This window comes from Culex quinquefasciatus, chromosome 3 (assembly GCF_015732765.1).
Source record: "Culex quinquefasciatus strain JHB chromosome 3, VPISU_Cqui_1.0_pri_paternal, whole genome shotgun sequence".
NCBI lineage: Eukaryota > Metazoa > Arthropoda > Insecta > Diptera > Culicidae > Culex > Culex quinquefasciatus.
Genome location: NC_051863.1, coordinates 121,422,273 through 121,446,926, shown reverse-complemented (window position 1 = coordinate 121,446,926; position 24,654 = coordinate 121,422,273). Strand labels below are relative to the sequence as shown.

The following is a 24,654-nucleotide window of genomic DNA, read 5'->3' as shown; positions in this document are numbered from 1 at the left end:
AACCGCCAGCCAAGCTGTCAATCATTAGTCTGTAAAAACGGTGAATAAATTATGGTACACGCTGTAATGCCATTCCAATGTTGAACGGAAAAGAAAAATTTTCGCGGAAAAAGCTTGCGGTGCGGGGTCGGTATCGATTTTCCACGCCCATCGCCGCAAAGATTGAGTTTGTAACTTTTTCGTTTCGAACAAAACCGTTGAAATTGAGATAAAAAAGAATCGCTCAAGAATTGAACATTTCTTACTTTGCTGCTGCTCCCACCGTCCTCGTAAGTCTGTCAGTCTGTTACAGATCAAGCTGTTACATATGCAATGCAAACAACGAACAACATCAAAAAAGAAAGCGATATTTAAATATATTTGTGCGCGAAATTTGTGACGTCGTGTCTTATCTCTTACCTTGTCACCGCAGCTACAGCTCGTTTTCCGCTGACGTTCCGCGTTTTCCGTGAGGATCTTTACCGTGTACAGCAGCTCCTTGGAAATCTTGTACAGCTGTTTGTGCGCTGAAATGGAAGAGTGATAGGCACATATTATACTTTTAAATATAGCAGAGTCAAATTTTAGCCTGGAAGCTGATTGAAAGATGAATGTTCGTGTAATCTTTAAGGGGAAACGGAATGACATTACTCTAGGAAAAAAAAACAAAACAAAATTGTAACTGTGAGACTCTGAACTCTTCACAAAACTTTTAAGGTGTTTTATACCTGTAAATCGGTAAAATTTCGAAGTGAGTTACTAGAGTTTTTTTTTAAAGGCCCAATAAACAAAATTTTCCACTTTTGCTCCTTTAGTGATTTGAAACCGTTTTGAGTCAGGGGTATTCAAAAACACCCAAAAAGCAAAAAATAAGAATTTTTTTAATGGACCTTTAAAAGAAAACTCTATATTTGGATATTCTTTGAAATCTCTTTATTTGAGTAGGCCGATGAAAATATTTTTCAAAGTTTATGTCAAGCCTGCCCAACGTCCGGCCCGCGGACCGGATCAAGCCTGGGAAGCTATTTCATCCGACGGCTTTTCAAAAATGTTCTATGACCTTGAGGCCGGTTTTTTTTTTAATAAACAGTCTCAACCGGCCTCAAGGTCATAGAACATTTTTGAAAAGCCGTCGCGGGCCGGATGAAATAGCTTCCCAGGCTTGATCCGGTCCGCGGGCCGGACGTTGGGCAGGCTTGACATAAACTTTGAAAAATATTTTCATCGGCCTATTCAATAAATAATTTGAGTGTCTAAATTAAAAAAAAAATTGCGATTAAAGATTCACACATGCAAGCAAAACTTTAACGAGAAAAAAATGGTTTTCATTTGTTTTTTTTTTTTGCAATAAAATGTTACTAATTCAACGTATTATTTGGATTTTGCCATTGTATTTTTAAAGATTTTTGTTTCATAATCTAACATTCTTCATGTTTGAATTTAATTCTTATGATTTCTATATTGATGATTTCAGAATCAATCATCAAACTGAAAAATGGCGCAAAAAATAAAATTATCCATTTCGTGAGAATGTGAAATAAAATTGAAGTTTTTCTTTTTTTAGGAACTTGATTAAAATTGATTTTAAAATTCAAATAAGTATGCAAAAATATCAATGTTTCAAAACATCTTTTCAGTGATAAACTTGTGTTTGAATAAAAAAGCTGTTAAAAAGTAAATTATTTAGACTGAAGAAAAAATAGCTGCAAATATTTTTAAAATATTGAAATGTTAAAATGAGTCATGAAACCTGGTAGTTTTGCAACGAGTTCCATACATCATTTTTTGCAATTCCAAAAAACACACACTGAGTGAAATTTTATGTCAATTAATCGTTTAAATCAAAAAAATGTTGAAAAGTGTTACTTTTCGAAACAAGTGCTAAAAAGTTCAACTTTTCAGCACCCATTTGAGTGCTGAAAAGTAGAACTTTTCAGCATTTATTTTGAAAAGTGTTGCTATTCGATTCTGCCATTTTTGGTACAGAAAAGTAGGCTATTTCGTCGTTCAAGAATGACGGGAAAAGTAAGTAGTTTCACGACGGAATTGCAAAAAAATATATGACACATTTCCAGTATTTTTTTATGAATTTCAATAAATTAAAGAAGTTCAATAAACTAAACATGAAAACTGTTCAATATATATTTTTCTACACGTTTTAAAATTTGTGTGTTGAAATTCTTTTAAAATGTTTAATAAAATATATTTCAATAAAGGTACAAAACAACAAAAACTGTTTTTTGTTTCATTACAAAAAAAAATCACATGCATTACATTACATGTTCACATGCATTATACACCTATGGGACCATCCGTAAACCATGTAGACACTTTTTTGAATAGAGTAGAGTAGGTGTTCGTTCGCGTGGTTTATGGAAGGTCCCTATCCAGATGTTTTGCAATCGTTTAACAGCTCCCAAAACTGAATGGTGACTGCATTGACAAAGAAGTTTCTTTGGGCTTAACAAATTGATGGACAAATTTTCATTTAATAACAAAAAATAGGAATGCCGCTGTTAACTCAATACCACAATTGTTTTATCGTAAATATTTTATTTTTGCAAAAGTTCAAATTTTATTCTCAATTTAATTCATATAAAACCTTTCTAACTTTGTTTAAAAAAATCAAAAAACCTGTATTTGAGAAAGCCTTTTTTTTATTTAACTTTGGTTTAAATTTTGAAATACATTCGTCCAATTTCTTAGATGTTTTTTAGATGTTTTTATTTCTGTCCCACATTATATAACCTTTTAAACTCGCTTAAAATAAAATGATAACTAGTCCTGTTTCGTAATTAACATTATTAAAACAGTTTTATGTAGGGCGTCCAATTTTCCCGGGTTTTGAATTTCCCGGGAAACGGGTAAAAATATTTTTGAAATCCTGGATTTTTTTGCAATTGTCATAAAATCCATGTTTTCATTATTTTGTTATGTTTTTCAAACTTAAAATCATATAATTAGCTCAATAAAATCAGGGAGGACAGCGTCAAAGAAATGAAAAATGGATTATATTTGTTCTTTGGATTTTTAATGAAGTACAGATTTTAAATTCCAGTGTGATTCAATGTTAATAAGTCTTTTATATTTCTTTAACATATTTTATTATAAGACCTGACTAGAAACGCTTGAAAAACTTCTTTGAAAATGGCAAAAAAACAAGGAGGAATTACAAATAAAATGATACCCGTAAATGTAAAATATTGAATAAGTTTTCAATTTCATGATTTATATAAAACATATTCAAAAAAATATTTTCATGCTGCTACCGCCAACTGGAGAAAATTGAGACTACAGTTTGAATTTTGGTCTGAATAGATACAGGAATTTTTAGAACAAAAAATTTAAGAATCGGTTTACACATAGTTTTCTCTGTTTCTGTTTTAACCAAAGTAATTCAAATCATTATGCAAAAATTCCTTAAATAGCTGTCTTAATTCTCAATATTTGAGCTGATTGGCGCAGATGGCGTTTTTTGATTAAAATTACTTTAATATGAATTTAAAAATTTAAAGTCAGTCTTTTAAAAAAATATAAAATGAAGTAGAAAATATTTAATGCGCTAGACATTCGCAAAATACGAATCCGCTAATTAAATTTCTATCAATTTACCCTTATAAGCCAAATTATTGGTGATATATGCCGAATACAAATTTTAATGCATTACAATTCTTATCGATTTCTATGTTTTCAACTGTTTATCTATTTCTATAACCATATCTGAATTTCCTGACCAATTTTTTTTCCAATTTTTGGAAATCCCGGGACAAACAAAATTTAAAATGTTTGAAACAAAATCACAGTGATTCGAAAACACAGTGAAACAAAAAAAAATCACACTGTATTTAAATTCAGCTTCGTAAACTTTCATAGCGAAATCGCATACACCAATCGCGACACAAAGTTAATTTAAACTTCCGTAAACGTGCTCGGATTGAACCCTTTCGCGTGGATTACGGGGCAGCACCATTTTCTCAGGAAAGGCCGGGCCCGACCTAGCTCAGACTCTCATAAATATCTCCGGCTTTGCAGCACCATTTAACTGGGCGCGTGTGAAAGCCATTTTCCTGGTAGTACAGTGAGCTCACTATTTCTGTTACGTGCGAATTTGTATTGTGTTCAAATGTGTTCAAAGAATGAGACAATTACTCAAACAATTTTTTATTAAATATCAAAATATCGACAAACACGAGTTTGACTGTTCCTTTACGTGAGCAAATAGAACAGAACACCTCCCGTTGCGTTACCTGATTCCAATATGGGCAAAACGTGAGTGAAATAATGAGGGAGAATATAATTATATTGATTTCAATTTTCATTATAATATGCAAATCGGAAGCTTCCGGGCAGTCAGTTTTTCCATTTTCTCTTTTTTTATCAAGTTGCATCCTTTCGCTGCCGATCTAGACTTTTTTTCTATTCTATAAAGCATAGAAACGGATAAAATTACCGGTTAGTGGATAGACGGTGCCTCTTGTTGCATGTATTTCAGTTTCCTGAAGTCTTGGGGACATTTCTGAACATGAGCGACAACCTTGTTACGGGGGACGATATGAAGAGGACACAAATTGCTAAACGTTCAGACTGGAAGAACTTCCTCACCGATGATGACGTTGCCGGTGGAAACTTTAATTGTAATTTAATTCATGAATAACACCGTTGAAGCGTTACACGTACGTACGTATCGACTAGGCACAGAGGAGATACTTAGTAGAACACGGTGTGTTGTAATTTTATACACCGTTCATTGTTTCTCTGGTGTTCCTGGCTCCTGGAAACATGGTTCTTCTCGATCCTACAGAAAGGTGGTTATGCAGTGGCAAAAGTTCACCACCTTTTGCCACACACTCACAGTGACGGACGGATACACGGAACAAGACAGGTGAGGAAATTAGTTTTACTTGTTTCCTAAAGTTGGTTGGGGCAAGTTTAAGTAAAATTGAGTGTTACTTTGACATAATTGTAAATTGTTTAATTTTTTTTTGAACATTTTTTGAAACTATTTAAAATGTTTATTAAAAAATGAGGTATTTGAAACAATAGCTCAATATCAGAATTTCACTGAAAATCCGTTAAAAAAAGCATAATTTTCACTCTGTTTTGAGAATCCCAGATCATCCTGGTGCTACACAAAGCAAAACTTTTGCCGACCAGCCCCGATAGGCAAAAATTCAATCAGTGACCTACAGTCAACTCCGTCCATTCGACACGACTTGTCCAACACCAAGGCGTCGAAGGGAGCAGCCGTCAGTGCCAACGCTTCGACGAAACGCCACCCAGCTGGCTGGCTGCCTGCCACTCGAAAACGCCAATCAACTTCACCTCAACAGCAGCAGCAGCAGTTCAGCAACCTATTCGATTATTCAATCAATCACAGCATCCTCACAAACCTCTTCACTGCCGGCGTGTGTGTGTGTTAAAACAACGTGAAATTCAAGAGAACAACCATTTCCGTGCGGTCGGGTTTTGGGTTGGACGCCCCCAAAGGTGCAAAGGTGCAACTCTCGACCAATATCCGGCAGGACTACCGGAGACTTGAAATTAAATTGAACACGCACCTTCCTTCTGCGCTGGATGCAGGAAAGCATGGTGGCGAACAGAATTTGATTTGAAATTAATGATTTTTTTCATGCAATTTAATGCATAATTCTTTTTATGAGTTTCTATGTAAAATTTTCACATAAACCCATAGGGATGTAAAATATGACCAAAAATTGATTTTTTGACTCTTTGGCTAAATTTTGCGAGCAGATTCAGCGGGAAAAATAAAATTGGACAATTTTTGAATTTCGTTAGGGTGGTTCTTTTCACTTTTCCCTTGAAAATTAAACATTTTCAAACCAAGATATCTTAAGTTAAAAGTAAAAAACCCCAGATATCCCTTATAAAATGCAACCTGCCGCTTAAAATTTTGCCTCCGCCTTTTCGAGATATTTGAGTGATGAAATCTCATCATGTTTAGGGGAAGATGGGGCAAGACGACCATATGGGGCAAGAGGAACAATCGCTCGTACGGCCGTAATTTTTACAATTTTGATTATTTCCAGTATGAGGAATTGTTGCAGGCAATTCAATTAGCTGATTCTACTACCACATAACCGCCAAAACGACGTAAATGCCACGGGGCATAAGATTTAATGAAGTTTTTTTTCCAACATCTTTGTTATCTTATAATATTTGAACAGTACAAAATAAGGCTTAGGGTTCGTTTTAAGGCTCATTTTATCAAAATGCTATTTTTCCTAGATAGTAGTGTCCCTACCAATGACATGCACATTAGGATGTAACAAAACCACACTTTTTTGCGGGCATTTCAGGGGATGATCCCCTAGGTGTACTGAGTCAGAATCCCAAATATGAGCTCGATTGGTTGCGACAGGACCTGGCGCTCCGGCTTCAAAGTTTAAATGGGATTTAACCCGTAAAATCGGTGCGTTTTGGTTTTTGCCATTTTTGAGTCCTTCAACGATTTTTGGATGTTTCAAAAACCTCATGAGCTTACAGTTTGAGTTTCAGGGCACAACTTTGCCGAAGACTGTGAAGAGATTTGATAATTAGTACTGCTTGTACAATGATTTGAAAATAAAAAAACTTTTTGCCATTAATTTGTTTGATTAGTATTGGCAACACTTTCTTTGAACGCGCGCATCCAGAGCCAGGCGTCGTAACTATAGCAGCGAGAAAACATCCAGCGTACAACGGTCAAAGTTTGACACATGGAAAGAAAATGCTTTATTTGGATGTTGTGCTTATGTTTTCGATGGTGCCGGAGGATTTGATCACCGGTGCTGCTCTTTTAATCTGTCGTAGATTCCGGTATTCTATTTGGCAGTGAATCGCAGGATTTAGTTCTAAGCCCACCTGGTCCTGTCTTTAACCCGTGTGGATCTTTTTCGTCGGGACCAATTGTGGTGCTGGAGGACATGTTAGCGAACCTATGCTCGAACACAGTGCAATTGGTGTCTAATGAATTCGCAAAATATCTAGCCAGAGAAGTCTGCTGTATGAAAATAGTGTTTACTAATGTTGTCAATGCAATACATTAATTTGTTTATGACCGATTTTATTGCCAAATTGCCATAACTCTTTGATTGATTACAAAGCGAGTGAAAACTCTCACTAAAATACGTGTCTCTCGAAATATCTTCCGGAATACGGAATATTCAAAATGCACACAACATCCGTGCGTGATAAAGCGCTTTCAAGACAGCCGCGTTAGTTGGCACTCGAGCAAGGTTTAGAATCGGTTCTGCCTGGGCATCCAACTGAACCCTGAGAGTCAACCGGAGAGCTTCTTCCAGTTCCATAAGAACTTTCGTTCTCAACAATCACAACAACAAAAACAACAACACGGCGCTGGACAAATACATGCCGACGCATCGCGACGCACCGTAGCATGCGTTGCATAGTTTGCCGAAAGCGCGCATCAAAAGCGAGTGTTGCCAGAACATGTTTTACGTTATCAGAAAAACAAGAGAAAAGATTTTGTAAATTCTGTACCATTTTTCTCAGCGGTCAAATCTCTTCGCAGTCTTCGGCAAAGTTGTACCCTGGAACACAAGCTATAAGCTCATGAGGTTTTTGAAAAATCCAAAAATCGTTGAAGGACTCAAAAAGGGCAAAAACCAAAACGCACCGATTTTACGGGTTAAATCCCATTTAAACTTTGAAGCCGGAGCGCCAGGTCCTGTCGCAACCAATCGAGCTCATATTTGGGATTCTGACTTAGTACACCTAGGGGATCATCCCCTGAAATGCCCGCAAAAAAGTGTGGTTTTGTTACATCCTAATGCACATATTACAAAGTATGATTTAACTTTTGGTTATTTTTGTTTAGAGCTTTTGAAAAATCTTGTTCAGGTGGGGCAAGTGTACCATATGGATTTTTAGTATGGAATATAATACGGATTGCTGCAACAACATATTTTATTGGGAAATAAATTCATAAGAGTACTTAAAAACTGATAAATAATTGTTAAAAAAATTGTCTATACAAAATATAGTGCATTATGAAAATTTACCATTTATCATCGTAGTATTATTTATTTTCCTAAAAACGATCAAATTTATTATAAAAAATTATTATTTAATCTAAAAATGAAAGAAACGTTTCAAATACATTCTAATCTGATGTGTCTAAGTGATAACAGTTCAATTGTTAGCAAATTAACTTGTTGTTTCATGCATTGTTCCTCTTGCCCCAACGGGTTGTTCGTCTTGCCCCACTAGTTGAGTAGAACGCACGGAAAATCAAAAAAAATAAAATCAATTTTTTGCATCAAGATAAGGATTTTTAAAGAACTTCTTCTGTCAAAGTCTTAGTCAAGACCTGGAATAAGATGATTATAAAAAAAAACCAACAGATGAGTTATAACGAGCATTTCCTTAGCTTGTTACACTTGCCCCACTTTCCCCTACCTTAAAATGGCTGTAACTTTTGACTCATAAGTTCAAATTTTTTAAATGTTTGTTATATTAGAGCTCTAAAAAAACCTCGACAATCCCTTTATTCTAAAACTTAACCCTGAATGCTACGTTCAAAAACTGATTGTTGAAGGTTTGCTCTGATGCTTTCTCTATATTTGGTCGTAGAAGGCGTAGATTGCGAGATAAATTTTCTGGAGTCTTCGGCAAAGTTACTTGGATTGACAAGCTCAACAACATTCTAGCAGTCAAAATAAATCTCAAACATATTCCTTCAAAGTTAGAATTTCAAAAATATTCTAATCGTGAACCACCTTAGTTTTAAACCAAGCCAAGGGTTGGTACATTTATTTTTACAATCATTTTTCCGTTTAGTTTTCAATGTCATTATCATCTTGCCGAGCTCCCGTGGTGTAGTGGTACGGGTTTCGCTTTGTAAGCGGAAGGTCGATGGCTTGAAACCCATCTGGCGAGGCAAAAGGGGTAGGTGGCGGTCGAGAGGGGATATCGGCTGCTGCGGGAATTGACTTTGTCAAGTTCCAAGCCTCTCCAAAACCCATCCCATCCAATCTCTCAGACGATCTGTTGGCGACTGAGTCTGAGCGTTGAAGAACTCTGTAACAATACGCAGAGAAGAGCTTCAAATGCTACTTTCGACTCGGTCACATGCTCTCAGACAAAATTCGAGCTGAAGATTGGGCTATATGATCGGTAACGATCTCTAGATGGGTCAAAAATAAACGAGATTTCCCCTCAATCTCGCTCATCTCCACGTCCTCGGATCGGTCTCTCGTGCTCGTGTGGCATGGCATTTGGGGGATTGGTCTGGGGAATGAGAGGGGGCAACTGCTCGAATAATTTGTCAAATACTGTCTCGCTCAAACAATAGCGCTACGGAAGACGATCGTTCGGCAGGCTGTGTATAGCAGCAAAACAGAAAACCTGAGAACAGATCATACTACAATAGACGTACGTACATACTACAATACGCAAGTGTCGCAGTGGTCCGTGTCTGTTCACAGCAAAAAAAAAAAAAAAATCATCTCTAAACATCTAAAAAAAAGGTATTTTTTAAAGAGATCAGAAAATTTCTTCCGGTGTTTGACCAAATAACATTTATTTTTGATTCCCAACAGTTTTTTTTCAATTTGATTTATGTAACCCCTTAACTAGCGACCAATTTTCATTGTAAAAAGATTAATGAACGATGTTCAAAACACAACCATGGTTAAAATTTAATGAGGTTTTTTTTTCAAAATCGAATACAGTCTTTTTGCAAATGAAGGATAATTGGAAATTACGTTGGAAAACTTTTTTTTAAGTCTTGAAAAAGAAAATTGAAAGAATTTTTATAAGATTTCAAAAAAAATCAATGATTACATTATAAAATAATACTTTAAGTAATTAAACATTAAATAAGCCTTTTACTTGCTTCAAACGTAAAATTTCTATAAAAAATATGTTTTTAAGGCTCCGTTGAAAAATTGTTTTTTGTTTTCTTTTTTCTTTGAGCGTCTATCTTAAATATGAAAAAAAAAAGGTTTTAGTAAAAATTTCGTTCACAATTCAATAATAAAAACTGGAAAGTTTTAAAAACCATTTTTTGCAATTCCGTCGTGAAACTATTTACTTTTCCTGTCATTTTTTAACGACGAAATAGCCTACTTTTCTGTACCAAAAATAACAGAATCGAATAGCAACACTTTTCAAAATAAATGCTGAAAAGTTCTACTTTTCAGCACACAAATGGGTGCTGAAAAGTTGAACTTTTCAGCACTTGTTTCGAAAAGTAACACTTTTCAATTTTTTTTTTGATTTTAACGATTTATTGACAAATTACTTGAAATTTGACATAAAATTTCACTCAGTGTGTGTTTTTTGGAATTGCAAAAAATGTTGTATGGAACTCGTTGCAAAACTTGATTTTTTCAGCACTCTTCGTATTTATCCAACTCGGTGAACCTCGTTGGATAAATGTACGACTCGTGCTGAAAAAATCCTCTTTTTGCAACTAGTTGCATAAACTACTATTAAACAACAATTATTGAATAAAAAAAATCAGTAAATCTTTTTTAAGATATAGACTTTAATATACCGTAAGCCTGGGTGACACAGATTCAGTGTCATTAAACAGTATTCAAAAATATCTTCAAATTAATGGGACTTTTAGTAAAACAAGTTTCCCAGGTAACGTCGATTTTTTTATATTCTTGCAGCAATTTTCTTTGGTCGCAATGATAATTTATATTATATATTGGACCGTGGTGTAGGGGTAAGCGTGGTTGCCTCTCACCCAGTCGGCCTGGGTTTGATCCTAGAAGGTCCCGGTGGCAAATTTTGAGACGAGATTTGTCTGACCACGCCTTCCGTCGGACGGGAAGTAAATGTTGGCCCCGGACTAAACTAAAAAGGTTAGGTCGTTAGCTCAGTCCAGGTGTAGGAGTCGTATCCCTGGGTCCTGCCTCGGTGGAGTCGCTGGTAGGCAGTTGGACTAACAATCCAAAGGTCGTCAGTTCGAATCCTGGGGTGGATGGAAGCTTAGGTGTAAAAAGAAGTTTGCAATTGCCTCAACAATCAAGCCTTCGGACACCTAGTTTCGAGTAGGAATCTCGTAATCGAGAACGACAAGGCAATGCTGTAGAGTGAATAATTTGATTTTTTTTATTTTGATTTGAATAAATTTTGAACAAAATTGGAACTTTTTAATTAGTCAAATGCAAATTTATATATATTTTATGAAAAAAAAAACATAAACAATTCATTGTGATTTTTTTTTTCAAATTAATCGTTTCAAGTAACCATATCAATTGTATATTTGAAGATCTCAAATAAATTTGCACAAATTATAGCTTAAAAATTTTATGAAACATAGTGACTTACATAGTCTCCCCAGATTGCAAAATAATATTTTTCAACGAAACTATTTTTTCAAAGCGCTTTCGAAAATCCTTTTTCCAAAGAAAAAAAAAAAACGTACATGGACATTTTGTGGCTCAGTTCAGTACATGTTTTAAAAGTATAAATCTTGAGATAGTCATACTACATAATTGTATAATATTTACCCTCCCAAACACGTTTCAACTCCACGTGAAATTTACTTCAGGACTCCGTGGAGAATTTCCCGTATCCTCTTAATTTTTTTAAGCATCACCAATTCTCATCTTCCAAATTCCCTATTTTTTTAATCTCAAATTTTATCTAGTCATTTAAAAAAATAAATACTTGAAAAGTACATTTCTGGAGTTTTTTTAAAGTCCTGTAAACAAATTTTTTTATTTTTTGCTTTGTGGGTGTTTAGAATACCCCAGACTCAAGGCGGTCCTAAAACACCCAAAAAGTTAAAATAAAAAAATATAGGACCATTTCAAACGAAACTCTTTTTTTTTTATTGAATTGATGGATATTTTCCCAACATCTCTTGATGTCGACACCCTGCAAAATTACCTGAACCATCGTCGGCGCTGCTCCCGCCACGCACCGTCAGCAGCAGTGGCTTCAGCTTGGACTTGAGCTCGAGCGTCAGAAATTGGAGAGTCCTCAGCGGATCGAAACGGAATAAATTAATTCCCTGCAACTGCTTCTGGTTCACCTGCTCCGCCCTGGCCGTAGACGCCGTTGATGATGGAACAAGTTCCGTCACTGCGTCCAAGACGGTCGACGAGGGCCGAGGTCGAGGTGGCACTGCGGCAATCGAAGAACTTGCCGGTCGCACCGACGAGGACGTCACGCTTGATGGGAGCGACGTGAGCGATGGGTTGGGCGCTAAGGTGAGGTCGTGGTTGTTGCTGCTGCTGTCCGGTGCAGCTCCTGCTCCGTTGGGGAATGTCGATGTAATTGGAGACGGTTCCGCTTGGGGCGACGGTGGGGTGGCCTGGTGGAGGGAGATTGAAGGAAAGCTAGATTTGTTTGACGATGTCAGAGTAATGGGTAATATAGGGTTGGGTAGAACTTGAACCTTTTCACATCTGTCTAAATTTTCCTCTTTATTAAAGCTTTTTCCTTATCTTTTCCCGTTCCAGGTGAGTACATCGCGTCATTATCCCGGATGAATCGTGCTTCCGCCGATGATCGTTTGTCACCGTCTTCAAGTTTAACATTCAGAAAACGTCGCAACAAAAAACCCATCGCAAAGCTCCCAGGACACTGGCCGTCAAAGGTCCCGAGAGATAACAGACATCCTGCCCTGCCCAAGTCATCTCTTTCATCGTCATTTCCTTATCGGCTTAAGGACATCTCTTTGATGGTGGGATGGACGTCGTCGTCGTTGTCGTCTACGGTTGACATCGCGACATTGCTGGGCGCAAGGTGAAATTAGATTAATTTTGGCCTTTGAAGCAAGCGAAACTTGAAGCAAGCAGGGGGAGGACAGATTCAGATCTGTTCAGATCACAGAGTGACAGATGGACTGATGTAGACTGCCATGGTTATAAGTTTGTATTCTTGACAAGTCTTTAAAACAGAATTGCGGATAATCAAGGAATTTCCTTAGAATTTTGCGATCAGTTTTAAGGGAAAATGACTTCGAATCATGAAACAGGTCGACGATATCTTCGATATGCAAAAAAAAAACCCTAACCTCATCCCTTCACTAACCTTTGATTTGATCTGCGTCAACGAAGCCGCTGCCGTCGTCTCCACCGTAGATTCCGCCGTCAGTATCCCGTCCCAGGTTTTCGTTTTGCCCGTCGCCCTTCCTTCACCAACACCTTCACCTCCTCCTCCAGCTCCAGCTCCGTCCATCACTCTGACGTCGTTCTGATTGACATTATCACTTCCCCTTCGGCCGGCCCTCTCCCCCCCTTTCGGGCGATAACAGGGACGTATAAATTTGGATCCCAGCTGGCCGGGACGAGCCGTTGGTGGACGGCATGGGGTCCTCCTGCCCCCGGTAGCTGGAACGGGAGTCGGTTTGGGCTTTGGTCGGCTACCTTCGGCGGGTGGCGGCGGCAGAACCGGTGGCGGAATGGCATTATTGATTGACTGCCGTCCCGGCCGGAGGCCGGGTTGGGTCAATTTTCGGGATGAAAGATTCGGACGGCTCGCGCCGCCACTGGACGACGGTGGCAACTTTTGGGACGGAATGTTCTGCAAATACTCCTCACATTTTCTCACATAGTTTTGGTTCATTATCGACAGAGTTTCGTTTGATTTTCGGATTTATTGCCGTCCGACGTTCCGAAAGGGACAACGCACCAAAAAAAAAGGGTTCACCGAGATGGGTTCCTGATCTGATTAGAGCGGGTCGCTCGTGGGCCAGGAATATCGGGTTTGCGCACACTGTAATGACGGAATTATGCGCCGGAATCAGGGCCAATCACGAGGCCAATACGGACCAACAGGACGGGGTGAAACTCGCGGCGATTTCGACCGACGAACCGATGCGATTGGAGTAATGGAATCGACCTGACGATAAACAAACTAGGGGGACTTTGATGACAGATGATGGGGCTATGAAAGAGATTGGGTTTGGATTCTGGGTAAATGATAATAGAGTTGCTTGGATGTGATTTTTTTTATATATCCAGAATTGCAAGCAGAATTGAGTTAAAACTTTTACGAAGAAAAACATTGTGATAATAAAAACAGACTCGAATATCCAAAGTTTGAAAGTTTGTATGGGATTTCGGATGATCCAATCATGAACAAAAAAAAAACTTTTTCTTTTTTTTAATTTCTTCCTTATTACATCAAATTTGTAGTCTGCGACCCCAATAGTCAAATTTGAAAAGTTGAATGCCTATTAAATTACCAAATGCATTTTCTCAATATTTCTTCACGGCCAACTTGGATTTAAAAATTGTGAATTACTTTAGAATAGTTTAGAAGAAGAATTTTTTTCGTAATTCGATTATCTGAAGTTAAATTTTCCCGAAATTCGAATTTTCGAAAATGAAAATATTTGAAATATATTTGAAAATTAAAATTTGTTGACAAGCACAGTCCATACTCGATTTTCCAAAGCCTCGTTTACCCGATGTTTCGATTATCTGAAGAGTGATTATCTGAAGGTTTCTTACGAACTTCGGATAATCGAATCATGAACAATTACAATCGTATTTTTAATTGCTCACTGTTTCGCTAAATTCGTTAAATTAGTCGTATTTGAGTGGGTAATTCATCTCCATCCGCATTGACTTTCTCGCATTTATGATATTCAGTACTTATTCTACCAGTCTTTGTGAGGGGATGCTGAGCTCAATTTGCTCTCCATCCGTATTAACCTTTTCTCATATATGATTTTGCTTTTTAGGCTTCATACATAAAGTACGTCCCGGGAATCGAGAGTTGAACTTGGCAATTTCCCGGGAATTCCTGGGAGTTTTTTTTGGCAAAATCATTGATTTGTTGATAAATTTTTTTTAAAGAATTATTACAAATTCATAACATTTGTATAAATTTAATAACATTTAGTCATAGTTATTCAACACAATGTAAGTTTAATATCAAAATTTCAATTACTTTGTGGAACAGTATCTTCTTTTTGAAAAAGCATTTGAATTCAGCTGGTACAAGTTCAATCCAACGGTTTGTTGGGATTGAACACTGCACGGAATTTTTTTTCAGTTCTAAACTCTCACTGAATGATTTTTCCTGAGTTTAATGCAGGGCTGCGGAGTCGGGTCATATTTCAAACGACTCCGACTCCGACTCCGACTCCGACTCCGACTCCGGCTTTCTCAGATTAGCCGACTCCGACTCCGACTCCGGCTCCGGCTTTCAACAAATGGTTGGCTCCGACTCCGACTCCGACTCCGGCCTACCAACTCTAGCCGACTCCGACTCCGACTCCGACTCCAGCTTTCAACAAATGGTTGGCTCCGACTCCGACTCCGACTCCACATATTTTTAAATGTTTCAAAAGTTAGTTAACAATTATCAGTTAATTATTTTTAAAACATTGATAAATAGGATTATTTAAATACTCTCTAAGCGTCATTTTTTTCTCAAGAAAAATAAGTTAAGTAAAAGTAAAGTAAAGTAAATAAATGGAAAAAAAAGTTTCTAGGTTACAAGTTTTATACGTAATGGAAACAGAAATCAAAAAATATCTTCAGTTTTAGAGGCATTTTGAAAAGAACAGTTTTGTAAATAAATTTGGATTTTTTGAGAATATTTTTTCAAAGCTAATAAATTTAAATATTGAATTGTTATTTTTGAATGAATAACTAAAAGAAACCTGGCCTTAATGATCTATTGAATATTAAAATTCAAGTGACATGGAAAATATTTTACCCTAGAAATTTTTTATTTATTTTAATTTTAAAATTTTATATACTTTAAAAAGGAGGCGCACGATACTTCGTGAATCTTCACCTAAAACGAAGCTTTATGAATGATCTTGCGCTTCCATCAAAATATATGAAAAAACTTAAAATATAATAAAAAACAAATATCCACAAGTAAAATATTTTCTAGGTCACAAATATTTCATTTTTTTAAGGTACATTGATATGCAATGATTATCACTTTCCGTTATATTGGCGTGGTACAAACAGTATGAGAAAATTCGTACTAGTTGATAATATTTTGATTTTTTTTTATATTTGAAAAAGAAATTAAAATCCTATATTTTGTTCTACACATTTTTTTAATTAGTTCATTTTTGTACTGAATTCTTGAGATTTGTTCAACGATAATTTGCAACGATATCAAAATAGTTTACCTAAAATCAACATCAACATCAACAATCAATGATTATTTCAAAATTTGTAGCAACTTGTTTTGATATTTTTTGTTAGTTTCAATTAATATAAATGCAACACTTTGATTTTCTTGTACTCAGTTATAAACAAAATGCGCATGTTGAGTTCCAAGTAAGGGATTGTTATTATCGTTGATTATTTGTTACAAAAGTTAAACTGTCAGTGACTTTTTTCGATTTGCAAAAACAGTGATTACTATTTTTAATCTTTTTATGTACCTCGTAATTTTTTCCTAAAAAATGATTTAACTTAAAACTTCCAAGACATATGCTATCGGGTAAAAGATGACTGTGTGTGTACTTTTTTCAGAGACTGGATGAAATTTGGTCAAATTTGAATTGAAAAGGCACATAAATATAGGCAAAAGGAAGCATTCAAGAATCAATTAGATGTGTCTGACTACATAACCAATATTTTTTATATTTTTTTTAAATTATGATACCTACTACATACTTGGGTAAGAGGTTATCATTTAGTGAATAAAGTGTAATAACACAATTAGAGCATTTCAATCACAATAAAAAGTCTCAAAAACATAATGTCATCTGATAAATCAATTAAAAATATAAGATGTTTTGTAAATTAAGCTGTTCTATAGGAAATACTGAACAATAAAAAAAAACATATTTTTTGTTGAATTTAAGATAACTCCGGCTCCGACTCTGACTCCGGGTTATCAGAAATCTTCGGCTCCGACTCCGACTCCGACTCCAGCTCTTAAAATTTAGCCGACTCCGGCTCCGACTCCGACTCCGACTCCACAGCCCTGGTTTAATGAATAAGTCTAAGTCGTAGTTGGTGGTGTTAGACATCAGATTGTTATTTCTTTTTTTTTACAAAACATAAACAATACATAGTTCAAATATCAGTATGCATGATCGTAATTTTTATCATAAGACAAATAAGAATCCTAAGCAACATTTCGAAGTTGTTCTTTCGTTCTCAACTTTTAATTTACTGCAAATTTTTGATTCACCGTTACAAGAAAAACTGAACGAAGTATTATGAATACAAAGAGACGAGTTGTTCCTTTTAATTCCGCTATATATTTTTAATATCTTGACAGATACGTATTTCGTCTACTACTTGCAGACTTCATCTGTGTTCTGTTCTCGAGAAGAGCCTTAAAAAATGCCAATTTCCCGGGAATTCCCGCTCGTAACCCTTTAAATGTCACGCTCAAATTCACTCAGAAATCAAGGGACCTCTAACATTTCTATTAAAAAAATACAGAGCGGTTTCGCTAAATCGAAAGGAACTGCATTCGAATGATCGAATCCAAATTCGCTAATTGGAACGACTGACAGCTGTCAAAAGCTTTTAAAAAAATCATCGAACAATGGGGTTGAAACATCAACTTCAGTTTGACAACTCGTTTTGACGGTTGAGTGCTTTTCAATTTGAAAACGTTCGAATTAGCGAAATCCGAATTAACGAATCCGCTTTGTAAATCTTTGTACAGATGAGTATGCATTTTCTAGACTCGTTTTTCAATATGAGTTTATCAATAATTTTAAAAATATTGTAATTGTGGTGTAATCAAGTTTGTGGTACAACAAATATTTAAAAAATATCAGAGGAAATAGAAGACTAGTCAATTGAGAACAGTTTGAATTGCATTGCATTTTTCTATTTAGCATGTTCGGGGCTCGATTAAAAATATTTTGAATTATAGTGAAGTTTCGTTGTACAGAACCGTTATCAGGAGCCGGGGGGGAGGGGGCATACTTAACTGAAATTTGTATGACCAAATACCACCCCTGATAACGTTCCCGTAAAAAGTTTTTATTTCGTGAAAAAACATAAAAGCTCAGACAGGGGTTAGTAAACAATTTTCTATCAATAGTTTTGCAAAATAATTTGTTTATTATTATTAAATCTAAATCGTTCTAAAGTCAAGTCAATGCTGGTATACATTACCAGAAGATTTCTTTTTATTCTCTATTTCTTTTGTGATCAGTGTCTGATCTTCACTTAAACGAAGTTTAAATCAAGTATTTCGTAGAACTTTACGTAAAAAATGTTGATTAAAACTATCTTCTTTACAAACATATTTGTTTGAAAATATGAAATGCAATCGGATTGTTCTGAGAAACCTTTACAAATTAACTTAAGAAACAAAAATGCACCACATTTCCGCTTGGATTGCTCTCGGCGATAGTGTCACCCATAATTAAGTTCTAACAACAAAATTCATTCGCGGTCACATTGCCATTATACAACCCGCGTTCCCTGACGAACCTTTTCGCGTCTAGACAAGATGAACTCTACGTTTATCACTTCTCGAGTTTTTTTTGATTAGGTCCTATAAACATATGAAAGAAAATGGTTTATTGGTCCTTTTCAAAAAAAACTCTGGACTTTTTAACTGTTCGCGCGCGCTCTCTCATTGTCATCGTTCGATTCTTCTCGCGACGCTGATGAGGCTGGAGCGCGAGCACTCACTCACTCAGTTTCGCTCCAACTGCGACTCCAAGTAGGTCTGATCTTCGGCCGTGTTGTTGTCGGTGGGTGCGTTTAGTAGTGCACGTGTCGTCGTCGTCGTTTATAACGCGTGCGATCGCATGCTGCTGCTAGTGTGTGCGTGTGTTTGCGTGGTAAAATTTGGCGAAATCTAATTTCGCAACGATTTGTTTTGCTCCGAATTCGCGATCGGTTGTGACTTGTTTTTTTTTTGTGGTGGAATAGTTGTGATTATTTTGATTTAAATTTAATTAGTTTAGGAAATTTGTTCTATAATAGTTTTGTATTTAGTGTGAAGATTGTTATACTCTATTGAGAAGAATTTATTGTTTTCTGTTTTCTTAAAACAGAAAAAGTTTTATGAGGCTTAATTGAAGTTACATTTGATGACAATTTTTGTCACATCTGAATCAAGTTTTGAGTGAGTTCTATTCGAGTGTTAATCTGGAACGAACATTCCAGAAGTGTTTTGTGTTATTCATCAATTTTAAGATTCTTGCCGCTGACTTGTGGAAAGTGAAAACCGGTCATCAAATCAGGTGTGTATTGCATTGCTAGTGTGGCACTATTTGTATTGATGGAACGAATTCGGAAGAGAGTGAAGAATGTGGAGAATCGAGAGAGAAAAGGAGATACAAACGAGAGTAAGAGACCTTCAGGTGCATCGCGCATAGGTTAAATAGCCGGTCGCGAGAGCTTGTTGTTGTGCGGTAGGGATGTCAAATTGGTTTAAAACTGTTTTACGACCATTTTTAACAAACAAACGAAACAAAATGATCAAATTCTTTTTCGAAACAAACAAAAAATATCATTTTTGTTTGTCATCCCTACCAAAATTGAGTTCCGCAAATGAATTGCACTTTTTTGCAAACGATTTTTAGGGCTACAATTCTAGCAATTCACGATATTTATTCATGATGAACTTCAACGTTACTCGTAGAAACTCACTGCTGATAGTTTACAAATGCGGCAGTAATTAGATAATTCCAGCGTAGTCACTCCAGACGTCGCTTATCAACCACCGCGTGTTGCTGCGTTATCGGCGATTGTCTCAAGTACGCTGTCAAATTAAGATGAAAAGTAACGACCAGTCATTTGGTACTATTTGTACACGAGACTGTGTGTAAAACAAGTTGTAACAAAAAAAGCAAGAATGACGTTTGAAGTGTGATAAGCGAATTGGAATCAATTACTAGCTCGAGTATGTGTGAAGTAGTCGACGCGTTTGACCAACATGATATGAAGTTTTGTATTTACCACAATTATGAAAAAAAACTACATCAATAACGTTTAATTTGATGAAAATGAAAAATTGCATAAAAAATACGTGATACATTTTAAAACCTTATGTCAAAATTGAAAATCCATTTTAAAACGTTTGAAGAGCGTTTTTCGTTTGTCCAAGTGCACTTTGTTTATAACAATGGATACAGACATCGCTCAAACTTTTCAGAAAAAGTTCTGATTTTCGAGCCAAAGTTGAAACGAAAAAAATACATTCACAAAAAGTCTTGATTAAACCGTAACCTAACCCTTACAAGAATTTCAAAGGTTTCAGAAAAAAAAGTTTTTCACTACGCAAACCTTATATGTACCTATCTTTTTGTAAGAAAGGTAAAAAATCAAAAAATTAAAACCTCAACAAACTTTTAATATGAACACTTTGTGAAGGTCTAATGCTAATCTATGACCAAAAAATCCATATCGGGTACCCGGGCAGACGGTAAAAATAACATTCATGCCAATTCAATAACAAATACTAAGCAATTCTCTACGAAATCGGTTGTTTTTTTAGAATTTTAATTTTTGTATTTTTAATCCGACTGAAACTTTTTTGGTGCCTTCGGTATGCCCAAAGAAGCCATTTTGCATCATTAGTTTGTCCATATAATTTTCCATACAAATTTGGCAGCTGTCCATACAAAAATGATGTATGAAAATTCAAAAATCTGTATCTTTTGAAGGATTTTTTTGATCGATTTGGTGTCTTCGGCAAAGTTGTAGGTATGGATACGGACTACACTGAAAAAAAAGATACACGGTAAAAAAAATTTGGTGATTTTTTTATTTAACTTTTTATCACTAAAACTTGATTTGCAAAAAAACACTTTTTTTTATTTTTTTATTTTTTGATATGTTTTAGAAGACATAAAATGCCAACTTTTCAGAAATTTCCAGGTTGTGCAAAAAATCATTGACCGAGTTATGAATTTTTGAATTAACACTGATTTTTTCAAAAAATCGAAATATTGGTCGCAAAATTTTTTCAACTTCATTTTTCGATGTAAAATCAAATTTGCAATCAAAAAGTACTATAGTGAATAAAGTGCACCATTTTCAAGTTAAATCCATTTTTAGGTGACTTTTTTGAAAATAGTCGCAGTTTTTCATTTTTTAAAATTAGTGCACATGTTTGCCCACTTTTGGAAAAAAATATTTTTGAAAAGCTGAGAAAATTCTCTATATTCTGCTTCTTCGGACTTTGTTGATACGACCTTTAGTTGCTGAGATATTGCAATGCAAAGGTTTAAAAACAGGAAAATTAATGTTTTCTAAGTCTCACCCAAACAACCCACCATTTTTCAATGTGGATATTTCAGCAACTAATGGTCCGATTTTCAATGTTAATATATGAAACATTTGTTAAATTTTCCGATCTTTTCGAAAACAATATTTTCAAAATTTTCAAATCAAGACTAACATTTCAAAAGGGTCAAACATTCAATATTACGCCCTTTTAAAATGTTAGTCTCGGTTTAAAAAATTTGAAAATATTGTTTTCGAAAAGATCGGAAATTTAACCAAATGAAAAATTGATCTTTATATTCCCGCCATTTCGAAAAACATATTTTAGGATCACTTTAGAGTATTTTTGATGGCATATTAAACATGTTTTTTTATGAACTGCGAAATTTCGCCTTGAAACGAGCGAGTTGTGGCGCTATAACCACGGCAAATAGTGTCCCGGGCATTCGTGGAAATACAATGTCCCATCCCAGAGGGTCCCGGAGTACCAAACCTTCTTAGCATGGTGCTCCCAACGAATACAACCAAAAATCTCGGAGCGTATGGTGGTGTGTCCCCACGCTTCTTCCTCCCCTGTCGATTCAGAATTGTGTTGTTGTTCGAACACTCAGTGCTCAAACTCAACCCAATTACGAGTCATCTCTGCGATACGGCTTTACGCAGTAGGCCTGGCCGCTTTAACGCTTGTGATGTTTCAATGCATTCTAATGCAATGGCGCACTACAAGTGTTAATAAATGACAAGAAGAGTGCTAGGCATCATCTAACCTAAGGCACTCTCCAGGATCCCTTCGAAAGATTGGCTGCGCTAGGGTCTGATTAGATTAGATTAGATTAGATTAGAACTGCGAAATTTCGCCTTGAAACAAAATTAATGTTTGTAACAACGATTTTTTTTCAGTTGATGATTTTTTGATGGTAAATAAAAGTTATGTAGTGAAACTTTTTACTGTTTGGAGTTTGCGCTTATCTTGGCGGAAAATAACATTCAGGCGAGAAAACACACGTTCCACTGAAAAAAATTCACTTCAAAGGTTGTTTTCTGGAATTGTAAACCTTGTTGGATGAATTCAAAACTTGCTGCATAAACTAGTATTTTAGATTGGCATGCTAAAAAACGAGTTATTTTTTGTATCACTGATTAGATCTTGATTCCAAACATTGTGATATTTTAAAACGCCTTTTTTGTACTATCCGAAGTTCAATCATCTAAAAGGTTTTTTCGATTTAAAAAAATCGTCAAAATTCCTTTTTTCAACCAATTTTTGATCTTCTAAAAGCATTGAAAGAAGAACTCTTAAAATTTTAGAAAATTTATAGGTTGGATGTTTTACTTGTTTAATGTGTAATCGTTACCAATGTTTAAAAAAATGTCATTTTGTTAGGGGTCAACTTTGGCTGTGATTTTTACTAACATTTCACAGACTATGCCCCTACTCATTTTTTTACAATTTAAATGATAATGGTGCCATTTTATAGCAGAACATGTGAAAAACAAGCAAAAGTGACTGTAAAAACATGAGAAAATTTGATAGGAAAAATCATAGGAGGTGGTAGAATATGCAAAATACTATCAAAAACAAACATAAACTAAACAAATACTAAAAATGAAATATTGAAAAAACATAAAACAAGAGAAGTAAAGTTTTTCGTAGAACAAAAGTTGCTCAAAATGACCTCCTGAACACGGGGAAAATAAAAATTTTCGAAAAAAATTGTGGGCAGTAGAGGGTTAATGTTACTGAATGCCTTTCCAAAAAAACAAATTCTTAATAAAAAAAAAATAGTTTTAAAGCTACTGCCATTTCGTGAAATTATATGTTTTATGTAATTTTGTTAATTTACATTTTATTGTGTTATCGACAAAGCTGTAGAGCACACATAGATTTAAATTTCAGCTCTCAATTGTGAAATACAGATTTTTCCAAAATTAACCCAGCAAAGCCAAAATCCAAATAATCTTATAATGATGATGATTTGAAATTTTCAAGTTGTGTTTAACTTAATCCAATAATTCTAATTTGGGTTGGTGTGGAGTTGCAATATCTTACAATGCTTGAGTCAGTTATTGCAAATGAGCCATGAAGAGCATCGAAACTACGAAAACAGTTTATTCCCCGCCATCTAAATTAGTAACATAAACAAAGTTACTCGCGAGTAATGTCTCTGCCCTAATAACAAATCACTATTTGCATCATTAAACACGGTACGACTTCCGTAAACTATTCTCCAACCAAAACCACTTCCACCGCTCCACCCTATTGTATAAATAATTCTTCCAAGCTTGACTGCCGAAACAACCCATCCGGTGCAGATTCCACCCAGAACACACGACTCGGCGACACTAGTCGTCGATATCCTTTGGCCCTCTAATTGAACCATATATTTCCCTTCACGACAAAGTCCGTGACACGACCAGCGAGTTCCAGCGGGTTTCTCCACCCACTCGATTTGGCCACACTGCCACAGTCGCGGCGCGCTCATCATGAAGTCGATCCCATGTCTTCATCAGCTGGTCTGGTTCTCGTCCCGGGTCGTAATTTCTCCGGGCAAAAAAGAAGATTCCGCTCACAAAGCTGATTAAAATAAGATGGACTTGCTGCTTTCCGGTTGAAGGGAAGACCTCCTATTTTTTTGCTCCTTCTTTTTTGGGGTCGAGTGAGTGGGCGTTCTGGTTCTAGGGCAGAATACATCGACCGATGAACGGAGGAGAACTTCTGCTAGATGGTATTGATCAGCCATAAATTAGTGACACTGTCGGATGACTTCTTTGGTTGAGTTTGAAGTGGTGCCTTTTGTGCGACACAGAGGAATATTGTGACAAATTTCCGTGAAATTTTCTTTGAATTTGAGTCATTCTTAAATTTAAATCCACCTCATGTACAACCCCTACACGCCTACACCGTCGATATTTAGTTTATTGCAATGTTAACATTAAGTCTCGCTCGTCTGTTGAAAACAATGAAAATCCCAAAGCCCAGACACAATCGAGTTCTTTATGCCATACCTGAGCTGGGTGCATAGAAGAAGCCCTTCCTTTCTTATCTGCAAATGGAACCTCCCCTCCCAAAAGCTCCAAAAGTGCTTTCTCCAAGCTCGGTGCACATAAAAACAATACACTAAAGAAGGTGTACTTCCATACCAGAGGGATAGTCATATTTGTACCATCACACACAAACTCACATCCTCACACAATCTTCTCGGAATTTTCCCATAAAACCACAGCACACACCGAAACTATAATGATGGAGAAAGGCATAAAACGAGTACATGTCGTTGGGATCGTGCTATCTTGTCGCACGTCGCTTCTCGGCCAAATTGTGATTATAACGTCATTTTGTGCAGCTTTCGAAACTTCACCTTTTTGCATTCACATATCCTCAAAACTCTATTTCCATTCTGAGATATTGAACAAAAACCATAAAAATCCCGTGCAATTTTGACACTCTTCATATGAATTGCAGCGCCGATCAGATTGTGCTTTTTTGACACACCCGGCAAGTTTTGTTTATTCAAGGTCAAACATCAAATTCGAAACGTCAAACGTCAAAAAAGCAACA

The 24,654-nt window shown here is 36.0% G+C and overlaps 2 protein-coding genes across 28 annotated transcripts in view; one reads left to right on the top strand and one right to left on the bottom strand.

Annotated features, from left to right (window-relative positions):
* LOC6037168 overlaps positions 1-13,749 on the bottom strand; it is a 115,870-nt gene extending 102,121 nt beyond the window's left edge. Inside the window, exons 1-3 of the mRNA XM_038261151.1 lie at positions 12,997-13,749; positions 11,848-12,274; positions 400-506 (exon numbers count right to left, since the gene is read on the bottom strand). Coding sequence (XP_038117079.1) covers positions 400-506; positions 11,848-12,274; positions 12,997-13,530 — 1,068 coding nt within the window. The 5' untranslated portion in view covers positions 13,531-13,749. The remainder of the gene's footprint in view (positions 1-399; positions 507-11,847; positions 12,275-12,996) is intronic.
* Positions 1-24,654, top strand: part of LOC6037170 (glucose transporter type 1) — a 431,006-nt gene that overhangs the window by 183,089 nt on the left and 223,263 nt on the right. For 22 of the 27 annotated variants that reach the window (XR_005278313.1, XR_005278311.1, XR_005278309.1 and 19 more), the window contains exon 1: positions 18,861-19,108. The exons of 4 other annotated variants lie outside the window; for them this stretch is intronic. The gene's annotated coding sequence lies outside the window, so the exon portion shown is untranslated. Of the gene's footprint in view, positions 1-18,597; positions 18,614-18,860; positions 19,109-24,654 lie in introns of those variants that run through there. One more of the 27 variants, XM_038261487.1, reaches the window with a different exon arrangement.